General features: G+C 32.2%; 2 protein-coding genes across 9 annotated transcripts in view; one reads left to right on the top strand and one right to left on the bottom strand.

The window, feature by feature from the left end:
• The window catches only part of LOC145291482 (uncharacterized), an 848,143-nt gene that overhangs the window by 159,586 nt on the left and 665,694 nt on the right, over positions 1–22,863 (bottom strand). For all 8 annotated transcript variants that reach the window (XM_080137367.1, XM_080137394.1, XM_080137385.1 and 5 more), the window contains one exon: positions 3,224–3,314. In XM_080137367.1, the coding sequence (XP_079993493.1) occupies positions 3,224–3,314 (91 nt within the window). The remainder of the gene's footprint in view (positions 1–3,223; positions 3,315–22,863) is intronic.
• On the top strand, positions 10,430–11,047 carry LOC145241639 (uncharacterized; the record flags this gene model as incomplete). Its single annotated transcript, XM_080104735.1, has 1 exon — positions 10,430–11,047. A coding segment is annotated over one exon (618 nt), but the record flags the coding sequence as incomplete, so codon positions are not given.

Here is a 22,863-nt window from a genome sequence, read left to right as displayed (position 1 = left end):
AAGTTGAGAAATCGGGCATCTTCAGCATAGAACAATTCCGAAGAAGGAATGCTTACAGTATCAGACCTAGAAATGGCTAAAGTTGAAATTCTGTGACAATTACAGATGAACATCTTCAACCAGGAATTGCAAGATTTTAAAAAATCTGATCAACGAAATACAGACGACAAAGAGAAACATGCTAAGCAGCTGAGATGCACATCTCACTGTATCGTCTTCATCCCTTTCTTGACCAGACTGATCTTAATCGTGTTGGTGGTCGTTTAAACAAAGGACACTTCTGTGAAGATGTAAAGCATCCGATTATACTTCCCAGAAAATCTCATATAACGGAACTCATCATCTCTCATTTTCACGAGAAAGTTAAGCATCAAGGTCATACTATGACTGCAAATGAGATAAGACAAGGTGGGTTTTGGATTCTTGGCTGTAGTTCTGCTGTCTACACCTTTGTTTCAAAATGTGTCATGTGTCGCAAAGTCAGAGGTCAAACTCAAATTCAAAAAATGAGTGGTTTGCCAGCAGATAGAATTCAACCTGAACCACCCTTCACTTACAGTGGAGTTGATTTCTTCGGTCCGTTTTTCATTAAGGAAGGCAGAGAGGAGTTAAAAAGATATGGCGTTCTTTTTACATGTATGTCTTCCTGAGCAATTCATCTGGAAACTGCCACGTTATTAGATACAAATTCATTTATCAATGCATTATGAAGATTTGTATCCATTCGTGGCACAATTAAACAATTGAGATCGGATCAATGTACAACTTTCATTGGAGCAAGTCATGAACTCCAGAATGCTCTGAAGGAGATGACAGTCATCTGCCGCACTATCTCTCAAATGTAGGATGCGACTATATTACCTTTAAAACCAACCCGCCTACAGCAAGCCATATGGGAAGTGCGTGGAAGCGACAAATTAGAACGGTCAGAAATATACTTTCCTCTCTCATGCATGATTTTGGAGCTAGCCTAGATGATGAGTCCTTGATAACCTTCCTATGTGAAACAATGGCCATCATAAACTGTCGACCACTCGCAGTGGATAGCTTAAACGACCCCCTAAATGTGGAACCACTCGCACCAAATCATTTATTGAAAATCAAGGCAAAAATTGTACTTCCACCACCTGGAAAATTCCAGAAAGCTGATCTATATTGTAGGAAGAGATGGCGATGAGTACAGTATTTAGAAAATGAGTTCTGGACCCATTGGAAACATGAATTCATCCAAATACTTCAGGAAAGAAAGAAATGGTGTAAACCAAAATGTAATATGACCATTGGTGATGTGGTCCTAATTAAAGATGACAACTCTCTCAGAAATCAATGGCAACTGGGACGAATTACCAAACCTATTCTCAGCACTGATGGCTTGGTCCGTGTAGCAAGGGTAGCTGTTGGAAACAGAAATTTGCCTGAAAACAGGAAGTCAAGCAAACCCCTACAAGTACTGGAATGACCAATCTACAAGCTTGTTTTAATAAATCAAGCAGAGACCGAGGAAGTCCCCACCAAGGAGACATAAGGTTGAAAATAAGAAATCCTTATTTTGGGGAGCTATGTAAACGGAAACAAATTAACCCCCTTTTCGCGGCCCAAATCTACGTAAGGGAAAAACCACCGTAAACACTGTTTCACACATAAAATCGAGCATGGCGCACTGTTAGCAAACATCTTTGTGCATGTGGGCCAACTTGAGGCATAAAAGAGGTGAGGAAACAAAGAATTTCATTCAAATTATTTCCTAAATTTACTGGACATTGTTATTAGGTATTCTTTTCTACTCTTTGCATTTATTTTGTTTTCACGTTGAAGAATTGTAAACTGTGAATGCGGTGCGACCACATGGGAAATAAAAAACATTTTCTTCATCAGTTGTGCTCTAGTCCTCATTTTTGGCCCCTGTGCTACCATTACACTATGTATCTAACGTTTTTTTACTTTCTCAAAAACTTATATTCATGCACATCTGTCTTATGTTCTGCGTTCGTTTACACCAAGGGAGGAAGTTTCTAGGAGATATTAAATTTACAAGCGGCTTCCAGTCACATCTATATCCTACTGATGTATTCCCAAGTGGTTATGTATCTGGTATTGACCAAGCTCACCTTTGTTTAACTTTAGTAATCTAATGAGAATGAATCCAATTATGTGTATATACACACACACATTCATGTATCTTACACACACATCCTGTGTATACTAGCTGACTCATTCATCTGGAAGTAATTTTTAAAAATGGGTATAAGAAAGGACATTATCCACACTAACCTCAATAGTTTAACTGACAAATCACCCCATAGAACAGAGTGATTCATAATTTAAAATCACTTGGTTATGTTCTGTACATTTAGGCAACAAAACCTTTTTTAGACATGTTGTAGAAAACAAGACATAAACCTCTTTCACTGTTGGTCCCCCAGACAAATTCACCTTTGTTCGTCCGTCTGCACTTTTCTGAATAATTATGCTTTGGAATTTTTTGAAATTTTGCACAAACATTAAACATGAACAAATTTTCTGAGAAAACTCTGGTTGCCCTCCTAGGAGTGCCTTTTGGGTTAAAATGGCTAAAATTGACACTTTTGTGCTTATTAAAAACAAAAAATTGATGCTTTGGATTTTTATAAAACTGTCTGAAAAGTTGTAACTAACTGACTTCTATATAATTTTGTTTGTCTATACTTTGCCATAACTCTTGGGTGTGCTCCAGGGGCTCTTTTAGGGCTAATAAAAATACTCCATTTTTGGGACTATTTTACCATATTTGTCCAAAATTTTCTGTGTATGACTATTTAGCAGTTTTGCATGGTGCTAAACTCAAATTTAAATGTTAAGGCCTTAGGGACTTTTGGGGCTAAATGGGAGGGCGGAGGGAAATGCTGAACTTAGTCATTTTTTTAATGCCTCATTCACTGTGCACTCACTGTGAACCACACATTCTTCACTTGTTTTTTTTTTTTTGTTTTTCAGGAGTTTTTCACATGCTCACTCTCAATCACATTCATTTTTTCTTACTAATAAAGAAATTTTCAATAGGTTTGATGTTTTTCTTTCTACATAAATAAATGCTTAATCTTCAATCTAGTGGAGCTGTATAAGAAAATTGTTGAAAATTTCCGTTGGAACGTCTTACTCAGCATAAACAAGTACTTTAGTGTTAAACAGAAAAATGAAACCAAAAATAACGGAATAGTTGATTAAGTGACAGAATTTGTCTTACCTTAATGTTGCCACTTGATATGTGTCACAGACATCAGAAATGAATAATTCTCGTGAACTGATCAAAGGGTCTTTTATTGCAAGATCAGATTCTGAAAGACAAACAAAAAAATAATATATATATATATGTATATATAGGCTTCCATCAAAAATAAAAACAAAAACATTTTAATTAAATGTAAAAAATAAGCCATTGAGATTTTAGCTTTAAAACTGACTCTAAAGTTTGGTTTTCTAAGACTGCCTCTAGAATCAAAGTCTGATTTTGTAAGACTCTGGAACCATATTTCTCGCCTCTGGAAATTAGAAATGTATCGGAGAAAAGTCTAAAACAGGGAAATAATGCTTTTTTATAACATTATTTCGTGTTTTTTTTTTTTAATTCTAAAAAGCCACCAGAAATAACCTTAGAAAGCCAATAAAGTATTTTTAAATACTTTTCTCTATCACCCAACAATCGCTGAACTCATTAAAAAAGTTAACAAAAGTTTTAGAAGCGACATTGACTTCCTGTTGATTACCTGTGGTATGCAGATATAAACTTTATTTTCTCCCTAAATCTTTTATAGACATTTTAAAGATTTCATTTGACTTGAATATTTTTCCATCAGAGCATACATGGAAAATTCATCACATGCACAAACAGGTGGCTAATCATGTTACAAAAATACATTTTCTATCATTGTCTATGTTTCACAAAAATCTGTGTGCTTACCTTAAAAGTTTTTAGGTCTAATAAAAATGTGATTTATGTTTTGGATTCCTACTATAAAGGGTTTATCTGGTCTGTGTCACCCATAGGACTATCATAGTCAATTTTGACATAGTCACTAAGTGAGCTAATCTTACTTGAAATTAACCTAAGCATCACAATATGTGACTTTGCCAGTCAGTGGGTTAATCTATCACATAGAAATTTGAAATAGCATTTTGTTTAGCTTAAATGTGTAATATCGCAGGAACAAACAAAATAGGAATAGCAATAAAAATCCAGGTAACTTTTTTTCTTTTTTTTTTTTTTTTAAATGCAAATGAAATTTATTGCCATTACTGTCCAAACAATGTCTGCTTCTTGTTTTTTCTAACTGTTCATTTTGTCTGCCATGAGATTAACAAAACCTTCATGTCTAGAAACCAGCTTAAAAGTCTCTTGTTACCACTGTGGGGTCACATGCCCATTGTCCCTGGATAGAGCTAGCCATTTCTTGCCTTCAACTTTACACGCCCATTTTCCTCAGTGCAGTTTGCTTCTCCTGAGCACGTGGTGTCTCTTATTTCTTTTTCTTGTTGCGCAAGGTCATGTATACTTCCTAATTTGCATACATACTTTTTTTCGGATACTGCTGCTAATATCTTCACAAGCCAGCTATCTTATAGTATTTCGCCACGTACTCATATGCATTCTGTTACAAATGGACACCTCTTAAGTGATCTGTATATTTTTCTATTGTGAATTGCATGAAAAGCCTTAAAAATTTTAAAAACATTTATATCACACTATGTTTGGCAACTAAAAAACTTTAAATACAAATATAATCTAATCAATCATGTTTTTAGGTCTTGTATTTTAAATATATCTTTGAAATTTTAATATTAAATCAAACTCTTTCATATAAGAATTGTAATTTTACTTATACATTCAATAAATCAATTTTATTTAATGTTTATATAATAGTATGTATAAAGTTGGATAATTCATCCCATACTTTACAAAGTTTTTACATAATTACTGTTTATCTGATAATCAGTATCAATGCAATACATTTTCTATAGTTTAAATTCTCCCCATTCAATTCTTAATAAAATATAACTTTCAAAAAATCTAGATGGTAAAAGAATAATTGAACTTAACAAAAAACGTTATAATAAGAATATTGAATTCTATTAAAATAAAATTAAATTCAGAAGAAATTCATTTAAGACTTAAAAGTTGAGGAATGGAACCTTCCACAATTTCCAGAGTCAGAATTAAGAGCTTTGATGACCCACTCTAGAACACAGCCAACGTATAATTATTTATTTTCAATCATTGTAATAAAATATAAAAACAAAATAATTCAGTAATGAGTGACGGTTCATATTATAATTTAACGACGAATAAAACAAAAATAAAAGCAGCACAAAGGTTAAATAAAAAAAACACTAAAATAATTGCTAAGATAATTGTTCATAATTTGAGCCAGTATCGTTTAAAAGACAAAAAAAAACATGTCATTAACGGCCATTACATATCCATTAGGATTTAAAGATCTTATTTAAAAGTTTTCAGATCAATTGACTTCCAGGTTACAATAAGATATATGTTCATACTACCTGTCACTAGAGATGGGGGAGGTAGTACTGACAGGGCCTTACATGCAATTTTTTGTTGTCATTCAGGAGGGGGTTTGGGGGGGGGGTAGATTTACCCCACATTAAAAACCATGTGTCAAACATAGTTCTCATGAATCAAATAAATACAGATAAGATGCATGAATACAATTTTTGGAAAACTTTTATATATGGATAACTGATGAGTATTGGTTTCTAAAACTGAGTTAGCAAAGCAGGATAGCCTAAAATGTGTTCATAACCTGATGAATCACTTGCAGTGTGAAAAACTGGTCATAACTAATTAAAATCACTTGATACACACATACACATTAGCAGACCATGAATATTCTTTTTTATTGAAGTCATTTTTCTATGAAATGTAAAAAATTAAACGAGTTTCATTTTATAATTAATGTGCAAGTAAAATATTCATTTTTAGCTTTATTGTAAAAACTTATTTTTTAATAAAAACAAAACGTGTTGCCTTTGTATAGCAATGTTCTTTTATTGATTTTATACATTTTTATTCTTATATACTTAATTACAGAAGTTTTAGTTAAATTGGAAAAAGCCAACTGTGTTCTTGTTAACAAAGTTGAGTTAATACAACTTTTTGTGCTGCATGAATACTTCAAGGTAGCAAATACAAATCAGCAGCATTACAATCTTCCAGAACGTAATGTGAAATTGCTTGTCATCTAACTCAAACATTATTTCAGCTGCACATGGCTAACATGCATTTTTTAAATATATCGGTCATCACGTTCAAGTTCCAACCAATGCTGTATAATTTACTGCTGTTTGAGGTTTATACATCAGAATGTTTTGGAAATGAACCAACAAATATTTGCCTAATTTCAATCGGTAAGGAAGGTTTCTTTGTTTAAATGACTCCTTTTGCTGGAATATGCAATAAAAACAATCCAAATAGAAATCAAATGTGTTACATGTATATGTACATGCAAAATACAGTCAGTTGATAATATAAATGGTGAAGTGATATAGAATTGTTTCAAGTGCCTCACATAGAAAAGTTGTAGTAAAAGCAGCCTTATTGTTGGCACTTAGGTGATCGTGAATCTGTGCATGACCAAGTACTTATTGTTCTGTTAATCGTAGAAGAGTTTTAAAAAAATAAAATGAGAGAAAAAGCAAGACAAAAGTGAATTAACAGACCACATTCGGATTTGTTTTGAAAGCAGTCAAATATGTGAAATGGCAGACATGATTATGAAAAGAATTAAATATGTAACAAGATAGTTTCTTCTTTTTACTCTTATTCTTTTCTATGGACAAAGCTTTCCTTAAGGGTACTTTGAAAAATCACATTAACATCTTTGAAGTAAAAAAAACAAAAAACTCTTATCTATACAATTATTAATTAAAAACAGATTAATAATATTAAAATGAAGGTTGAGAAAGAAGCATTTCAAATCAAATAGAACTAAAAAAAAAAAGAAAAATGGTACTTCTTTACAATCTCAACGCCTTTTAATTATGCTCTTTTATAATTACATGTATTTTGGTAACAAACAATTCATAATTTTGTTGTAATTTAAAATTTTTACATTCTACATCAGATTATGTCACTTTCCTTAGTCCTGTTTAAGACCACAACACATTTTACACTTTTATCAGGCGAGTGCCTTTATAAGCCTTAATTTTTGGTGTTTTATGCACTCAAACGTTTTACCTTGTTGCATAATTGCATATTGAATACAATAGCCATCTTGGAATATAGTTTTAACTGAAAGGAAAAGAGTGTCATGTGATGTCATTGACGAAGTTGGGAGTTTGTTTGTCTAGGGAAACTATACTTTAAACATAACAAATCAACCGGTTCTCTGTATATATTTCTTCTCCATCATGCCCCAACCGATGAACTCTAAATAAAAGAACATAGCACTTATTTTAAGATCGTGATAGAGTTGTTCTATTAATTGAAATTAACAATGATTGGAATAATTTAATTAGTCTAGTGTCAACAAGTTAAAAACAAGATAGACATCATCATCAATCCAAGAATATCCCAGAAAAAGTGGAATCTTGAAGCAGAGTCATCAGATTATCTACATGATATACAACTGTTGTCAACTAATACAGAGGCAAGATGGCCACCACTCAGAAATAGTATGATGTAGTAAGTAAAACTGCTAGTTTATTATCAAAATGCACTGAAATTCTATATCTAATTGGCCTATTTAAAAGATACTAAAGTGCTTTTTAAATGGCCGCATGATTATAAAAAGTTGACAATGTAAAAGGATTGTCAGTTAAAAGGTCAACAGCTAATTTAAAGACATTAAGTAGACATACAAAAGAATTTTTATACATAGAAAAGGCAGATGAAAACAAAAATCAAATAGATTGTATCACTGTTGTAAATGTTATATATTATCAACTTTAACTGTAAAAAGATCTTGATAATATTCAAACAGCATCTTTGCAAAATTCTATTAACTTTTAATTTAATAGAAAGTGACGCTTTTCATTATGAATAACTTTTGAAAGTAGTGGAATTCTTTAGATTTATTTAAAAACATGTTTACAAGGCCTTGAAAAAGACATTGCTTTTCTTTGAACTATAGTTGCAGAAGATTTTTGGAGTGAGGGATTTTCAAAATTTTAAGTGTCATCGTCAAAGTTGCGTGTTTGAACTACACTGTTAACCACCATTACATAGAATCATTAAAACAAATAATATTTTTATTAAAATTCGCTTGTAAGCAAAAACAAATGACTCGTTTTTGAAAAGCTATATTTTTAGAATGCATTTCTTGCTATACTTAGATTTGTAACTCGATACACCTATCCGATGTTATCCAGGAGTCTTTAGTTGAATTTTTGTTTGGCTTCTTCTACTTTTTAAATTGTTTTCTTTTTTAACACATTTGTAAATAATGCATTAAGGGTCAGAGGTGCCAAATCAACAAGCATATTGAGAGAGAGAGAGAGAGAGAGAGAGAGAAGAGACAGACAAAGAGAGTATGTGCATGTGAGATCACATGACAAACACAACTACACAGTACCAGCTTTGTGTGAGAAAAAAAAAAAAGAGTTAATATTCACCAAGTTCAAAATAAAAAATTTTTTAAATTTCATTTTTGTTTGCAATATTGGATTTTCAATTAAATAGTACATAAAAACCAATTCAATACATAATTATGTACTGAATTGTTTTATAATTGAAGTCATTCAAACATACACAAAGTTATCACAGAATTTCAGAGAGAAGTGAGTTAGTCTGTGTGAGGAACAGTTTTTACTAAACGATTGTCAATTTTTGGGTTACAGATTTAAAACATGATATATAGGAGATTTGGACCTGTGGAACAAATTCGATTTAGTTTTTAGACGGTAAAATAGCTAAGGTGTTAAAATTGAAACATAATTGGAACGTGGCAGGCATAAGTTGACTAAACACATTATTCCTATGCATGCACAAATATACATTTATATCTTTAACAATGTTATTTTATTTAAGGTTTTGTATGCATATGGATAAATAAGACTGGAGAACTACATGTTTTGGTTTCAATTAGCTGATGGAACCCTAGTCATTTTTTTTTTTAATCTTTGAAATCAATGCTATATACTGGGTACAATATAATAATCAATAAAGCATTGGTTCTATACAAATAAATATGGAATCTGCATACATTAAAATATATTTAAGCATATATTTTTTAACTGTTTCTAGTTAATACATTAATTCTTTCTACCAAGCAATACCAAGTTCTTTTGCATATAAGTTATGATTCTTTGCTCTTATAATAAACTAGCCTAGGTGCCCGGCGTTGCCCAAATGTTTGGAGGTGTGTGTTGAGCAAAGGCTGGAACTAATACTGCAAAGGAGGAAAAGAATGTGAAAAAAAAAAAAAAAAAAAAAAAAAAAAACTGATGTGTTTGCTGTAGGTTTAAATGAGGGCTGTACAATTGAAAAGAGGGGATGATGACTTTCGAAAATATCGGCGAAAAAAGCGACCCCTCTCTGTAGAAAAGTGCTTAGTTGAGGGTGAAGGAATTAATGTTTTTGGCCAATTTTTCGATATTTGTTGTCAGAAGGGTCGAGCTTCAAAACGATATCGATCATGAAAACTGGTCGCCTCTGTCACAAGTTTTAGGCAGACATGCAAGCATACATACATAAATACATTCAAAACAAACAGGTGAGATTTATATTATAGATGTTTAAACTACGACAAAAAATATAAATTAAAATAAAAACAAAAAATAAAGAAATGTATTCACACATGATTAACTTATGTAACACGATTTAACTCTGGTTGAAAAGTGCTGTCATTGGTGTTAATGACAAACAAAAAAATAATAGGTCAGTGATTCAATCAAGAGACTTCATGAAAATTTTCATTGCTTAAGTGAAATATCAAACAAAAAAAGGGTGAAATTTAACCCAGAAAATAAGTACGTTAGAAATGTTTCAGCAAGAAAATGGATTATGCTTTTCTACTAATAATAATAATTGTAAATATTATGCATCAAAATTTTGTCAATAATTAAGAAATAAAAAGAAAAAAGGAAAGAAAAAAAGAAAAGTGCTAACGAAAAAATAAACAAAAAAATATGTTAGAAAAAAAGAAATAAATATAAAATGAAACAAAAGGAATAAAACAGGAAATAAAAAACGGAAATAAGGAAACAGAAAATGAAAAGAAAGGGGAAAAGGGGGGAATAAAAGAAAGAAACGGAAAAGGGGGGAAAAACAGAAAAGTGTGGGGAAAAAACAGAAACGGTGGAGGTGGAGGAGGAGAAAGAAACGGTGGAGGTGGAGGAGGAGAAAGAAACGGTGGAGGAGGAGAAAGAAACGGTGGAGGAGGAGAAAGAAACGGTGGAGGAGGAGAAAGAAACGGTGGAGGAGGAGAAAGAAACGGTGGAGGAGGAGAAAGAAACGGTGGAGGAGGAGAAAGAAACGGTGGAGGAGGAGAAAGAAACGGAGAAGGTGCAGGAGGAGAAAGAAACGGAGAAGGTGCAGGAGGAGAAAGAAACGGAGAAGGTGCAGGAGGAGAAAGAAACGGAGAAGGTGCAGGAGGAGAAAGAAACGGAGAAGGTGCAGGAGGAGAAAGAAACGGAGAAGGTGCAGGAGGAGAAAGAAACGGAGAAGGTGCAGGAGGAGAAAGAAACGGAGAAGGTGCAGGAGGAGAAAGAAACGGAGAAGGTGCAGGAGGAGAAAGAAACGGAGAAGGTGCAGGAGGAGAAAGAAACGGAGAAGGTGCAGGAGGAGAAAGAAACGGAGAAGGTGCAGGAGGAGAAAGAAACGGAGAAGGTGCAGGAGGAGAAAGAAACGGAGAAGGTGCAGGAGGAGAAAGAAACGGAGAAGGTGCAGGAGGAGAAAGAAACGGAGAAGGTGCAGGAGGAGAAAGAAACGGAGAAGGTGCAGGAGGAGAAAGAAACGGAGAAGGTGCAGGAGGAGAAAGAAACAGAGAGGTCGGGGAAAGAAACAGAGAGGTCGGGGAAAGAAACAGAAGGGGGAAAAGAAACAGGGAAGGGGTGAAAAAAGAAACAGAAGGGGAGGGGGAAGAGAAGGGGGGAACGGAAGGAAAAGGGAAAAAAAAGAAAACGGGGGAACAAAAAGAAAACGGGGAGCAAAAAGAAAACGGGGAACAAAAGGAAAACGGGGAACAAAAAGAAAAAAAAGGAAAAAAAAGAAAAAAGGAAAAAAGGAAAAAAAGAAAAACGGAAAAAAAGAAAAACGGAAAAAAAGAAAAACGGAAAAAAAGAAAAACGGAAAAAAAGAAAAACGGAAAAAAAGAAAAACGGAAAAAAGGAAAAAAAGAAAAAAGGAAAAAAAGAAAAAAGGAAAAAAGAGAAAAAGGAAAAAAGAGAAAAAGGAAAAACGGAAAACAGGAAAAACGAAAAAAAGAAAAAAGGAGAAAAGAAAAAAGGAGAAAAGAAAAAAGGAGAAAAAAGAAAAGGAAAAAAACGGAATGAAAGGGAAAAAAGGGAGAAAAAAAGGGAAAAAGGAAAAAAGGGAAAAAGGAAAAAAGAGGGAAAAAAGGAAAAAAGGGAAAAAGGGAAAAAGGGAAAAAAGGAAAAAAGGAAAAAAAAGGAAAAAAGGAAAAAAGGAAAAAAGAAAAAAAGGAAAAAAGAAAAAGGAAAAAAAGAAAAAGGAAAAAAAGAAAAAGGAAAAAAAGAAAAAGGAAAAAAAGAAAAAGGAAAAAAGAAAAAGGAAAAAAGAAAAAGGAAAAAGAAAAAGGAAAAAAGGAAAAAGTTGGTTGTTTTTGTTTTTCGGCATATCAACCCTTTTCGGGTTATTTAATGCCGAATACCAAGATTTTGAAGAAATTTTTTTTTTAATAGAATATATTTGTTGTTTTCACGTCAGTTTCTATTTAACCCATAGTTGGGACCCTAACAGGTACTACCACTCTGGGTCAGAGTGGACCTGGGAGCAATGGTAATTAAAGGGTGGCTCCACACTCCCCAAAGCCCACAAGCTGGGGCCTCACCACTGGATATAGTTTAAGGTCATATCCGAAAAAGAAAAAGGAAAACGAGAAAAAGGAAAACGAGAAAAAGGAAGAAAGAAAGAAAAGGAGAAAAAGGAAAAAGAAATGCCTACTTGAAAGTTAGATAAGAAAGGAAGTGGAATCTTGATGACTACAATGACATTTCAAACTGTAATCTTCATCTAAAATCAAAGCAGATTGGCACCGGGTCAGAAATAAGGAAGCAAAGGAAGAGATGTTAGTCTAATTCATTTATTTTGACTAAGTGATAAGACGAAGGTCAGAACATGTCAGCATCTATGGTAGACTTGAAGGCAGAATGATTTCAACTTTTTATTTATTCTTCCATTGATATTAGAAAAGTTTTAGAAATGTCAAGAGAAAAGAATAATTGAACTGGTATTTTTACAAGCTTATTTACTCATTTTGAATACATGGACAATTCAATTAGCATCAAATGAAAATGTGAAGAAAACAAGTAAATCATGTATGGTTCCTTAGTGACGACTATTTTTTGATGGATTTGGAACAGATCGAGATATTTGAGAAGATTTGTGTTTTTCTATTTTCTTTTTTACCATTGCCATAGTTCTGGCTCAGTCAATTTTCAGTGTTCATGGTCAACTAACAGATCATCCTACAGTGACAAAAATACGATCGTTTCTGAGCCCCCCCCCCCCAAAAAAAAAACAAGTTATAAAATTGAATAAGATTGTTAAAAATTACAATTTTTATGACAATAAAACGTTATTTCAAAAACAAAGTATAACGTTTTAAAACAATTGATACGTTTTGTATTAATATTATTATCAGTAGTAGTAGTAGTAGTAATAAGAATAACAATAATGATTATGCAATAGTTTTGTGTTTTCATGTCTGGAGACGAGAACAAATAACAGATTATTTTTATGAGAAATATATTTACTTGAAAATGGATGACGTCCTAAAACAAAATTTTTATTTTATTCATCAAAAATACCATTCATCTTTAAATTAGTCGTTCATTTTTAAGCAAATATTTTCATGTAAAAACATTATTAAACAATGTAAGAATTCAGAAATTATTTGATATATACATATATGAAAAATAGATTGAAGGTGGAATGACCACCCCTCTTGAAAAAGCCCGCATAAATCGGGCGAAACATTGAGCGTTCAGGTCCTTCCACCTCCAATCTATTTTTCATATGGTTGGATTTCATCCATCTTAGCAATCATATATATATATATAACAATAATAATATATGTAAGAAATCAGTTAAACTAGATGTAATACATATAAGAAATCAAAGTAGACTAAAAAGAATATCATTGGATAAAAACTATTCCAATTTTACTTATTTAGTAGATTGTAATGTCATCTTCTAAATGGTCATAGATTAGGTCCTCTCTATAAAGTTGGTCTTCTAGGAACATAAGAGTTAAAGATAAGCAAATACAGAAAGGTTTGGGGTCATAAGGTTATCATCAAGTGGGGAGGGTGTAGAAACAGGACAAAGTGCACTATGTCATTCACAATTCTACATGACCTTATTAAACAAAAGCAGGAGGGGGATTCCATTTCTAGCAAGGATCCCATCAACATCCCAGTAGATTGTTCTGGTCCATATTTCCACACTGGTGGACGTCATTACATAAATGACATTTGGCTAGAAAGAAAAATGACAGGAAAACGACTAGTAATGGTGCTAAAATAAAATAATAAAAAAAGATAAATAAATAGAAGGCAGGATGTGAAATATGTCAGCAGGCTTAGCTTGGAGATGAAGAACGTCAATAGGAGTCAGACAAGTCAAGATATAAAGCTATAGAGGTGGGAAGCAAACACGAAAGAAATTATCAAGAGTTCCAACTAAAGGTTACCTCTGTCTAAGAGCGACAGGTTAAAGAGATGGGCTACTACTTATAGCTTGGAGAGGAGAAAAATAGTTTTTGCAGATATGCAACAAAGAAATGATTGATGTAACTAAGAGAAAAGAAAAACTGTGAAAATTCCCAAATCTTAGTCAATGTAGACATCATTAAAAACGAAATTATAAAGTTTATATGTAAATAGATCTCACACGTAATTTTGATATCCTCCTGCAAATCTTTATTGAATATTAGTTCCAAGAGTGACTAATGAGAAGTCTGATTTGAATGTATTCATTGTAATTTCATAATTGGTAGATAATAAATCAAATCTTTATTTTAGTCTTTTTTATTAACAAAGATTTGCTGTAGTAAACATCCATATTATAAATATTGGCAATATTATTTTGTGTGCCGGTGTGCAAATGCAGACAGTTGGCAAGAAGATATTTTTTAGCAAGAGGGAGAAAATCATGCATCAAGATTCTTTGGAAAACATCTTTCAGAGAAGGTGAGAACAGTCAAGGACTACTTAACCACTTAAGTGTTTAACTCTTATGTGATTCACTTAAGCATGAAACAGATAATCTTATAAAAGTGAAATTGTGTGTGCGTGTGTGGGTGTGTACATTTCCCTACCAAACTCCTCTGCCTACAGACTCGAGATTTAACGTAAAGGGTATTGAGATTTGGAAAAATCTTCTTGATCGGTTTTTGGACAGAAATTTAGCTGTCAAGGGGTCAAAGTTCAATTAGCAATACACATGGAAAAATTGAAATAGCTTAAAATATTTCAATATTGGTATACATAGAAAGAGATTGATGAGCTAGGAAAGAATCTTTTAAAAATTTTTAAATCTGATTAAAATTAAGGAAGTTATGATTATTTTTGTGCCTCACAATATTTTCCCCTCTTTAAGACCATATGCGTTTTGTCACATTTTTCAGTAAAACTGTTATATCTTTGTTAAAACACAAGATTAAGCGATGAAATTTACCATATAAGTGTATTTTTGTACAAGGAATCAGAATATGCGACTGAAAATCTCCAAAATTTCATGGTTTCCAAATAATCTGCAGTAAATGTGCATAAATATGCTGCAATTCTTTAAAAATGCCACGTATCCATAAACAGAAAAGAAATTGGAGAACTCAAAGTTGAATTGTAATGTGCTTTATGTACAAAAAACTTAAATCTAAACATAGGACCATTTAAAAATGAATATATTGCAATATTTCTTTGGTATTATTGTAAATTAACACCTTCTGTTTAACCCAACCCCTTCAGACCACCCCTCCAAAATGTGATTCCACCTTTTCAGGCAATTATGTATGAAATGCTATGAAAAACTTTAATGAAAGATGAACAAATTATTTTAGAATTTAATGTAAAATAATTCCCCATTACAAGTCATTCTAGCATTTTAGGGAAGTTACTTTTTTTTTTTTTATGGGAAATAAATCCTGTATCCTGTTTTATTTTTTTAAGACGATTATGTGTGGTTTTAAGAGGGTTTCTATGCAATGAGAATATGGGGAGGGTTGCTATTCGGACTTTGAATTAATTGTAGGGCTAAAGAAAATTATGTGTGAACATACTGAAGACTTGACAGAAACAAAAACAATATTAGAGGGGGGGGGGCGGTTAGTTTCACAAAAATTTAATTTCAAATAAATATCTTACAGAAAGTTATATATATGTGTGTGTGTGTGTGTGTGTGTGTGTGTGTGTGTGTGTGTGTATTCGACAGGTAAATAAGTCAGCAAATGTTATATTTAGTTTTAATTTAATAAGAAACTGTGTTACGAAATTTCGAAGAAAATTCCATAAATTTGTTGATTTCTATTTTCGAGGTTGAAGTTGTTTATTCCATAGTCCGTTTATACTATGCTGGAGCAGGTTGTAAAAATACCTTTCATTTAATAAGTAGAAAAAAAATAACGGGGTTTGTATTACTGTACACATAGATTCGAAAAAGTTATCAAAAAGCAAATACATAACAAATAAATGTTATAAAAGGCAAGATAAGCTACTTTTCTACCTAACTGGATATGTTTTTAGTGTTTTTATTTAATATAACATGTTTAATCAGCTTGAAAAACATACAGTGCTTACCGATGTATTAGAAAGTTAAAAATGGCGGCCGACTATCTTTTTCACACGGTAAGTTTGGGAAAATGAGTTAAAAATAAAAAACTAGTCAAAATACTGTTAAAAACCTGCTGAATATATATCCACCTATGTCACGGTAACATATACTGAGTGAATGTCTAACAGTATTTCGTTTAGTTTTTTTATTTATAACTCATTTTCCCAAACTTATCGCCTCAAAGCGAGAGTCGGCCGCCATTTTAAATTTTCAAATGCATCGGTAAACACTGTTTTTCGAGCTGAATAAACATGTTACATTAAATATAAACAATAAAAACATATCCAGTTAGATAGAAAAGTAACTTATCTTGCCATTTATCTCTATATAAATAAAATGAACTCATTTTTTCCAGTCGGATTTTGACCTTAATAGGATTAAAAATCAAGATATTTCATGCAAATATAATATGCACAAACGGCAGAACAATATCTGAGGTGTGTTATAGGCTTATTATTTCTCAAATTCCTCGATAATCTTAGATTTCTATACTTTTTCTGCTGAGAAGTCACGGCCAAAATCGGTTAAGATCAATGGAAGTGGTAAAATATTTTCTCTCTAATAAATTCCTCCTCACACTGCCACCACTTAACACCATTTCACAAGGAACAGTTGAGAAGAGAACACCAGTTTGGCTTCGTAGTTCTTTCATGTGAAGTTATTTAAAATCACTAAACTAAGCTGCAGTGCTCTGTGGCATAGTGGTTAGCTTGCTGGACAATTCACATTATATTTTCACGTTCGCGCCGACCTACCGTAGTCGTTTTTTTTTTGTTTTTTTTTTTCCCCCCTAAACAACTGGAATGGACTTTTCTTGGTGGCTGAACTGTTAACGTTGCAGATGTTTTTTTTTGTTTTTTTTTTCACACTTTATTTTACTACTTTTACTCATGACTCCGGGTTTGATCCTTCCTACTTACCTACCATAACATTTTGAACCCCCCCCCCCGGTCCCGGAAACAAACACTCGGGCAACGCCGGGTACCCCCGCTAGTTTGTAATATATTTGTTTTTTGACAACTTTTTCAAATCTATGTGTATAGTAATACAAACAAGATTTTCATACATCTTTTGATTTGGAAAAAAAATTTGTGGCTGTTCGCAGTAAAACATTGTTTTAATTCGCTGTTCAAAACTAATGCAATGAATAAAAGTGCATGCAAGCTATATATCTACAAAAGTTTATTTTGTTTTTTTAACCATGTTTTTAAATTTGACCAGAAATGTGAGAAATTATAATGGATTCATAATGCCGAATTGGTCGGGATTGTTGTTATTATACATTCTGAAAACCGAATAGTTCTAAACTAATGTTATTCTGATAACAAAATAGCTCTAATTAAACATATCAGAACATTTATATTCATATTTTCATGTTTTTCTTAATTCATTTGTGAATAAATATTAAAGAACGCGTGTTGTTTATCCTGTGCTATGACTAATACTACAGCTGCTGCTCCTGCCGCTACTAATACTAAATTAATTTGAGCAAACTCGAGAAATAGAAACATTTTTTTTCGGGTAGGCCCTTTTAAATTATTATCAATTACCGCGGTTCTACTCAACATAGAATAATACTTTTAATTGATAAAGATAATAAAAAGAATGATTTACTTACTAGTGGGTGTCCGATGAAATTTTATTCAAAATGTTCGATACTCGTCATATTAAAGTCTTATTTTTAACACGACAAAAAAAGAAATGGTAAAAAATATTTTGGACAGTTGACAGTATTAAGATTAACACCTGATTGTTTCCTAAATTTCATGAGGAAATTCTTCATACGATCATGGTAAGGACCTTTAGAAAACAGGGAGGGTCATTACAAAACCTTACCGAAAACGCCATTTTATGATGTTCACATTTTTATCACTTTATTTGCTTACAATTCTTAAAATATATAACGTACATTTATATTTATTAATTCATTTGAAAGTATATTCATTTCCAAACAAAATAGTATTTTGAAGTCTTGAAGTGCTTTGGTTTGAAAAATATGGCTATTTTAGTAGAACTACCTTGAAATCTGTGATTATCCAAAGCGTTTTTTTCGCCCGTGTGTATTACTAGTTCAATGATTTGACCTTTAAAAACTCTACCAAACTCCTCTGCCAATTATGGGTCTAAACACTTGAAATTTTAGATGTAGGTTACTTGGACATGGATCAAATTTTTTAATTTGATTTGAGCCCAAAACAATAAATGTTAAGGGATCAAAATTGGGGTCAAAGTTAAAAAATATTTGACCTCTGTGGTCTCTACCAAATTACTCAGTCAATTTTTGCTTTAAACATTTGAAATTTTACATAAAGTATATTAAGACATAGGGCAAGCTTTTTGATCAATTTTTGGGCAAAAATTCGGCTGCAAAGGGGGTCAATGTTCAAAAGATTTGAGCATTGCAGTCTTTAGCAAACTATTCAGCTAATTTTGGATCTAAACATTTCAAATTTTACAGAAAAGGTATTCAGACAGTCTGCAAGCTTTTTAATCAGTTTTTCAGCAAAAATGTGGCTGCCAAGAGGTCAAAGTTGAAATAGGTGACCTTTGCAGACTCTACTAAACTCCGCCAATTTTGGGTCTAAACACTTGAAATTTATATGTAGGTTACCTGAACAGGAGTCAAAGTTTTTAATAATTATATATATATATATATATATATATATATATATATATATATATATATATACACACACACACACATACATATATATGCACATAAAGTCATGAACAGTACATAGGGGCCGAGCAAATCCGGGCTGAACTGCTAATTCTTGAAGAAAATTGCCTTTGTTATGCTTCCCTCCCCAATGTATTGTGTACAAACACAGAGCAAATGAAGCTAGAATAATTCCATCATGTCATTACACAGAAAATAGGTCCCTCTCCGATAAATCGGGGGACCAAAAACCCTTTGGTAAACTTATCTTATTTTAGTGAAAAGTTATACACTTAGAATAAGGTCTTGATTTCAATTTTTTTTATTTCAGATTAAGAGGAACAGATTATATTATATGTATATACACACACAAAGACCACCCATGACCTATTGTTTAAGTATTTATTTTATATATTATTAAATATATAATTTTTTAATTTTGATATAGCTGGATAGTCATTATTTTTTACTAGGATAATATCACATGATATTAATAAATTGTGATCTTATATTAGATATTTTTTCTTTCCAGCTCCTCTAATTTTTTTTAGATCATTTCATTCTCTTGCCACTATTTTATAATTTGTTCTTACTAATATTTAAAAACCTTCATGTACATATGATACATGAATGGTAACAAACAAGCAAGATAACATCAAAAAACTGGAAACTTATGCTGAATATAAGAACCTAAATGAAATTTTGAACTGTACCTTTCATTTAATCCATGGGGTTAGATTGTTTTTGTTCGGTCAGCTATGATCAGGTAGAATTGTTAATTTGGTATATTTTTAGTTATTGTCTGTAGTAAAGATTGAACCGTGAATCTCCAGAGAAGAGATTATTAATCAACGCTTTTATCTCTTTGGACCATGTGTTCACATCATCAACACCTCGAACCATAGTTTCAGTATCTATATGATTACACCGCTAAAGCCCTAGAAGATTGCGAACAAACAGACAGGGACTACAAGTTATACAAAAAAATCTTGTCAGATGTGTCCATGAATTTCTAGAAGAGGTTCTGGTCCCAAGTTTGAAATAGCATTTTCTTCAGTCTGTTTAAATTGGAAGCATATTCCATTATTAAATGCACAGACTGAATATCAGTTCACATTAAGAGCTAAACTGACAAAACCAAGCGTAACTTGATCAAGTAAAAAAAAAGGGGGGGGGGAGAAAAAAGACAGCATTAATTTTTTATGAATTTCAAGTGTTTTGGGAAGACATTTGCTTAGTAAACAAAACAAAAAAAAAAATCAGACATAAAAGAAAACGAACACAAGTTCACATTTTGTTGTTTTTATGGTTTCAGGTTTGAACAAGCAAGGAGAAAACCAACTATTATTTTCTGATTAACGACTTGTTATATTTTTTGTTGTTTTCCATCAGTATATATATATATATATATATATATATATATATATATATATATAACACAGAGGGTTGACAAGAAACAGACAGATGCACAGCAGCAATTTTTTGTTACAGGCACAGTCAGCGTTCGTAAATACAAGGATCAGTGACATCCAAAATACAGCTGAAGAAACATTCATAGAAGGCAGGATTTTGGTAAAATAAATAATCAACAAGTCTGTGAGAGCGGTTGTTCTGAAAAGACTACTCAAAGTGGCGTTTATTAACAATCAGCTGACATCACATCCGGTTAAGTTCACAATAACAAAATACTAGTCATTACAAGATTTTTAGTTGATTTTAATGCAGTTGCTGTAAAAATTATGGGTTTTAGAGTTAAAAGTATTAAAAAATTTTTCAAACAATGTAATAAGAAAAATCAGGAGTCAGCAATTTTTTACAGAGTTGGAAATCAAATTTTCTCCTAAGGAAAGCAAGTCAAAATTGGAGTTAGAATTGAATTTGGTAAAACCAGAGCCAGATTTTGTTCCATCAGTTTAGTACTTCTGAAGTAATGGAGTTGTAAGTTGGCAAGTTTTTATTTTGTTCAATTATTTTTTTTTCATTTGACTCCTCACCACTAAAATAAATTTTTAAATTCACTTAAAAGTCACATTTGAAATGATTTTATATTTAGTAGCGTTTTTTAAAGTTAAAATCTATTTGTATGTGTTTCAACAAAGTTTTAATGAATTCAGATTGCATATAAGTAACAATTATATACAAATTGTCTTATTCAACTAATATGATCCACATGTTATTTTAAATCTAGTTCTGTGCACATTTTAAAAAATATTATTGTACGATATTAATGAAATTAAACAACTCATGGAAACGATGTGAAAAAGAATATCAATGAAGTTAAATGTTTTTAGAATAATTCATAAAACCAAGAGACAAATGCCAGTATGAAATAGATAAGTCTAGGAACAGTAAAAACTTACTAAGAAATTTATAATTTCAGTTATTCTGACAATTTCAAAAGGATCACGTTTTAAAAGCAATCTTAATGTGTGATAAGTTGTTAATGAGAAACAAAGATAAAAATATTAGCTGCATCTGAATCAAAGACCAGAACTGAAGTACCTGGAATTGAAGGTACCAGGAATAAGAGATTGTAAGTTTTTAATAGGCAAATTTCCTTTGAAAAATGAAAACCAGAAACCAAACTGTTTTTTTTGTTTGTTTAATATATAGTTAGTTATATAGCTAACACCAAATTGAACATAAAAAAATTTGAATTATAGGCAAATACAAGTAAATTTCATTGCTAATAATCATAAAAATAGCACAGTACATGTGATGTAGCTTTACATTGGCTTGTGTTAGCATGAAAATTAATGCATCAAAAATTAAGATTCTCTTCCTTCTGACACATTGAATCATTATAGCCCTTAATAGGGAAATAGTCAAAGAAGTTGGTGATTTCAAATGTCTGTGTCATCTTCACATCTACAGGAAAGATGAAATTTCAATTCAAATCAACAGGGCTCACTTTATCTACTTTAACTACATAATCGCCTTTGGCCACAAAAAAGAAACCCAGCTAACAACCAAATGCTGAATCTACCAGGCTTTTATTCATACGATCCTTCTCTACAGGTGTTGGCCCCCTACAAGTAGCTCACATTCAAAGGCTGAAAGTCTTTGATCAGTGGTGTCTTCGGCATATTCTTAGGATTCATGTCTCCAGCCACATCCCAGGCGTCAAAATTCATGCATGATATAAGCTCCCTAGACTTGAGGAAGTACTTATCAGGATGTTCTGATGGTTTGGGCAAACTTTTCATTGTTCAACAACCGCACTTATTCACAGCGCAACAGCAACGCAACTACCAGGATGAGGTAAGTAGAGCAGTGGTCAACTGAGGACATGGCTTGCAATGGTCAAAGCTAAATTGGAAGCTATGACCAGTCTTCACATGCAATGATAGAATCGCGAATGGCTGAAGTATGCTGAAGAGTCAGCAGTGGACAGACCTAGATGGATTGCTCCGACTTATGATGAGGCGAATTTTCTTGGAGCGAGCTCTACCCAACCCAGGTGAATGCTGTCAGAACTTGTTTTGTCTTTGAAAGATTAACAATTAAATGTCCGAAAAATATATTTCATCGAAATAAACAGGATTAATCTTCGGCCTTGCTAAAAACCGAAGCCAGAAACTGGAAAATGCATTCGTACCACTACAAAAAAAACTTAAAACACCAGGTACACATACACCTTAGAAAAAGCTTATGAAAATATGCATAAACGTATACTTTGAGAAAAAGCATGCATACTTCCTGGCAAAAACCAATTTCAAATGCACTTTCTCTAGCAAAAACAGTAAGAACATCCAGACACTAGTAAAATGAACACTAAGTACATGAATGCACTTGTCAAATGTTGTTTTATGTTAGCTATTTATCTAGGCAAAACAATACAACCTGTAAAGAATAGATTTGAAAACTACAATTCACTAATATTGCATGAAAGAGTAACTACATAAGAAAACAATTACGGCAAAGAGATAAAAAAAAAACAAAAAAAAAAAATAAGAGTAAAAAGCTAATGGAGTTAGTCAGAAATGAGCAGGTCTGATAAAAATAATAAATATCACAGTACAAAATAATAGTTAAGACTTTTGTTTTTCTTCTTTCCTAACAAGTTCAAGAATTTAAGCAACAACCTCAGAAGTTCAATATATGACAGTAACAAAGAGGGGAAGGATTAAACAGAAATGTCAACATTATACAGAATGTTGTCGATCCCAAATAACAAGAGGGGGTGGTATATGAATGGTGC

This window comes from Euprymna scolopes, chromosome 2, assembly GCF_053919585.1.
Source record: "Euprymna scolopes isolate OS-2025 chromosome 2, ASM5391958v1, whole genome shotgun sequence".
NCBI classification, from domain to species: Eukaryota; Metazoa; Mollusca; class Cephalopoda; order Sepiida; family Sepiolidae; genus Euprymna; species Euprymna scolopes.
This window is presented reverse-complemented; position numbering and strand designations above follow the sequence as displayed.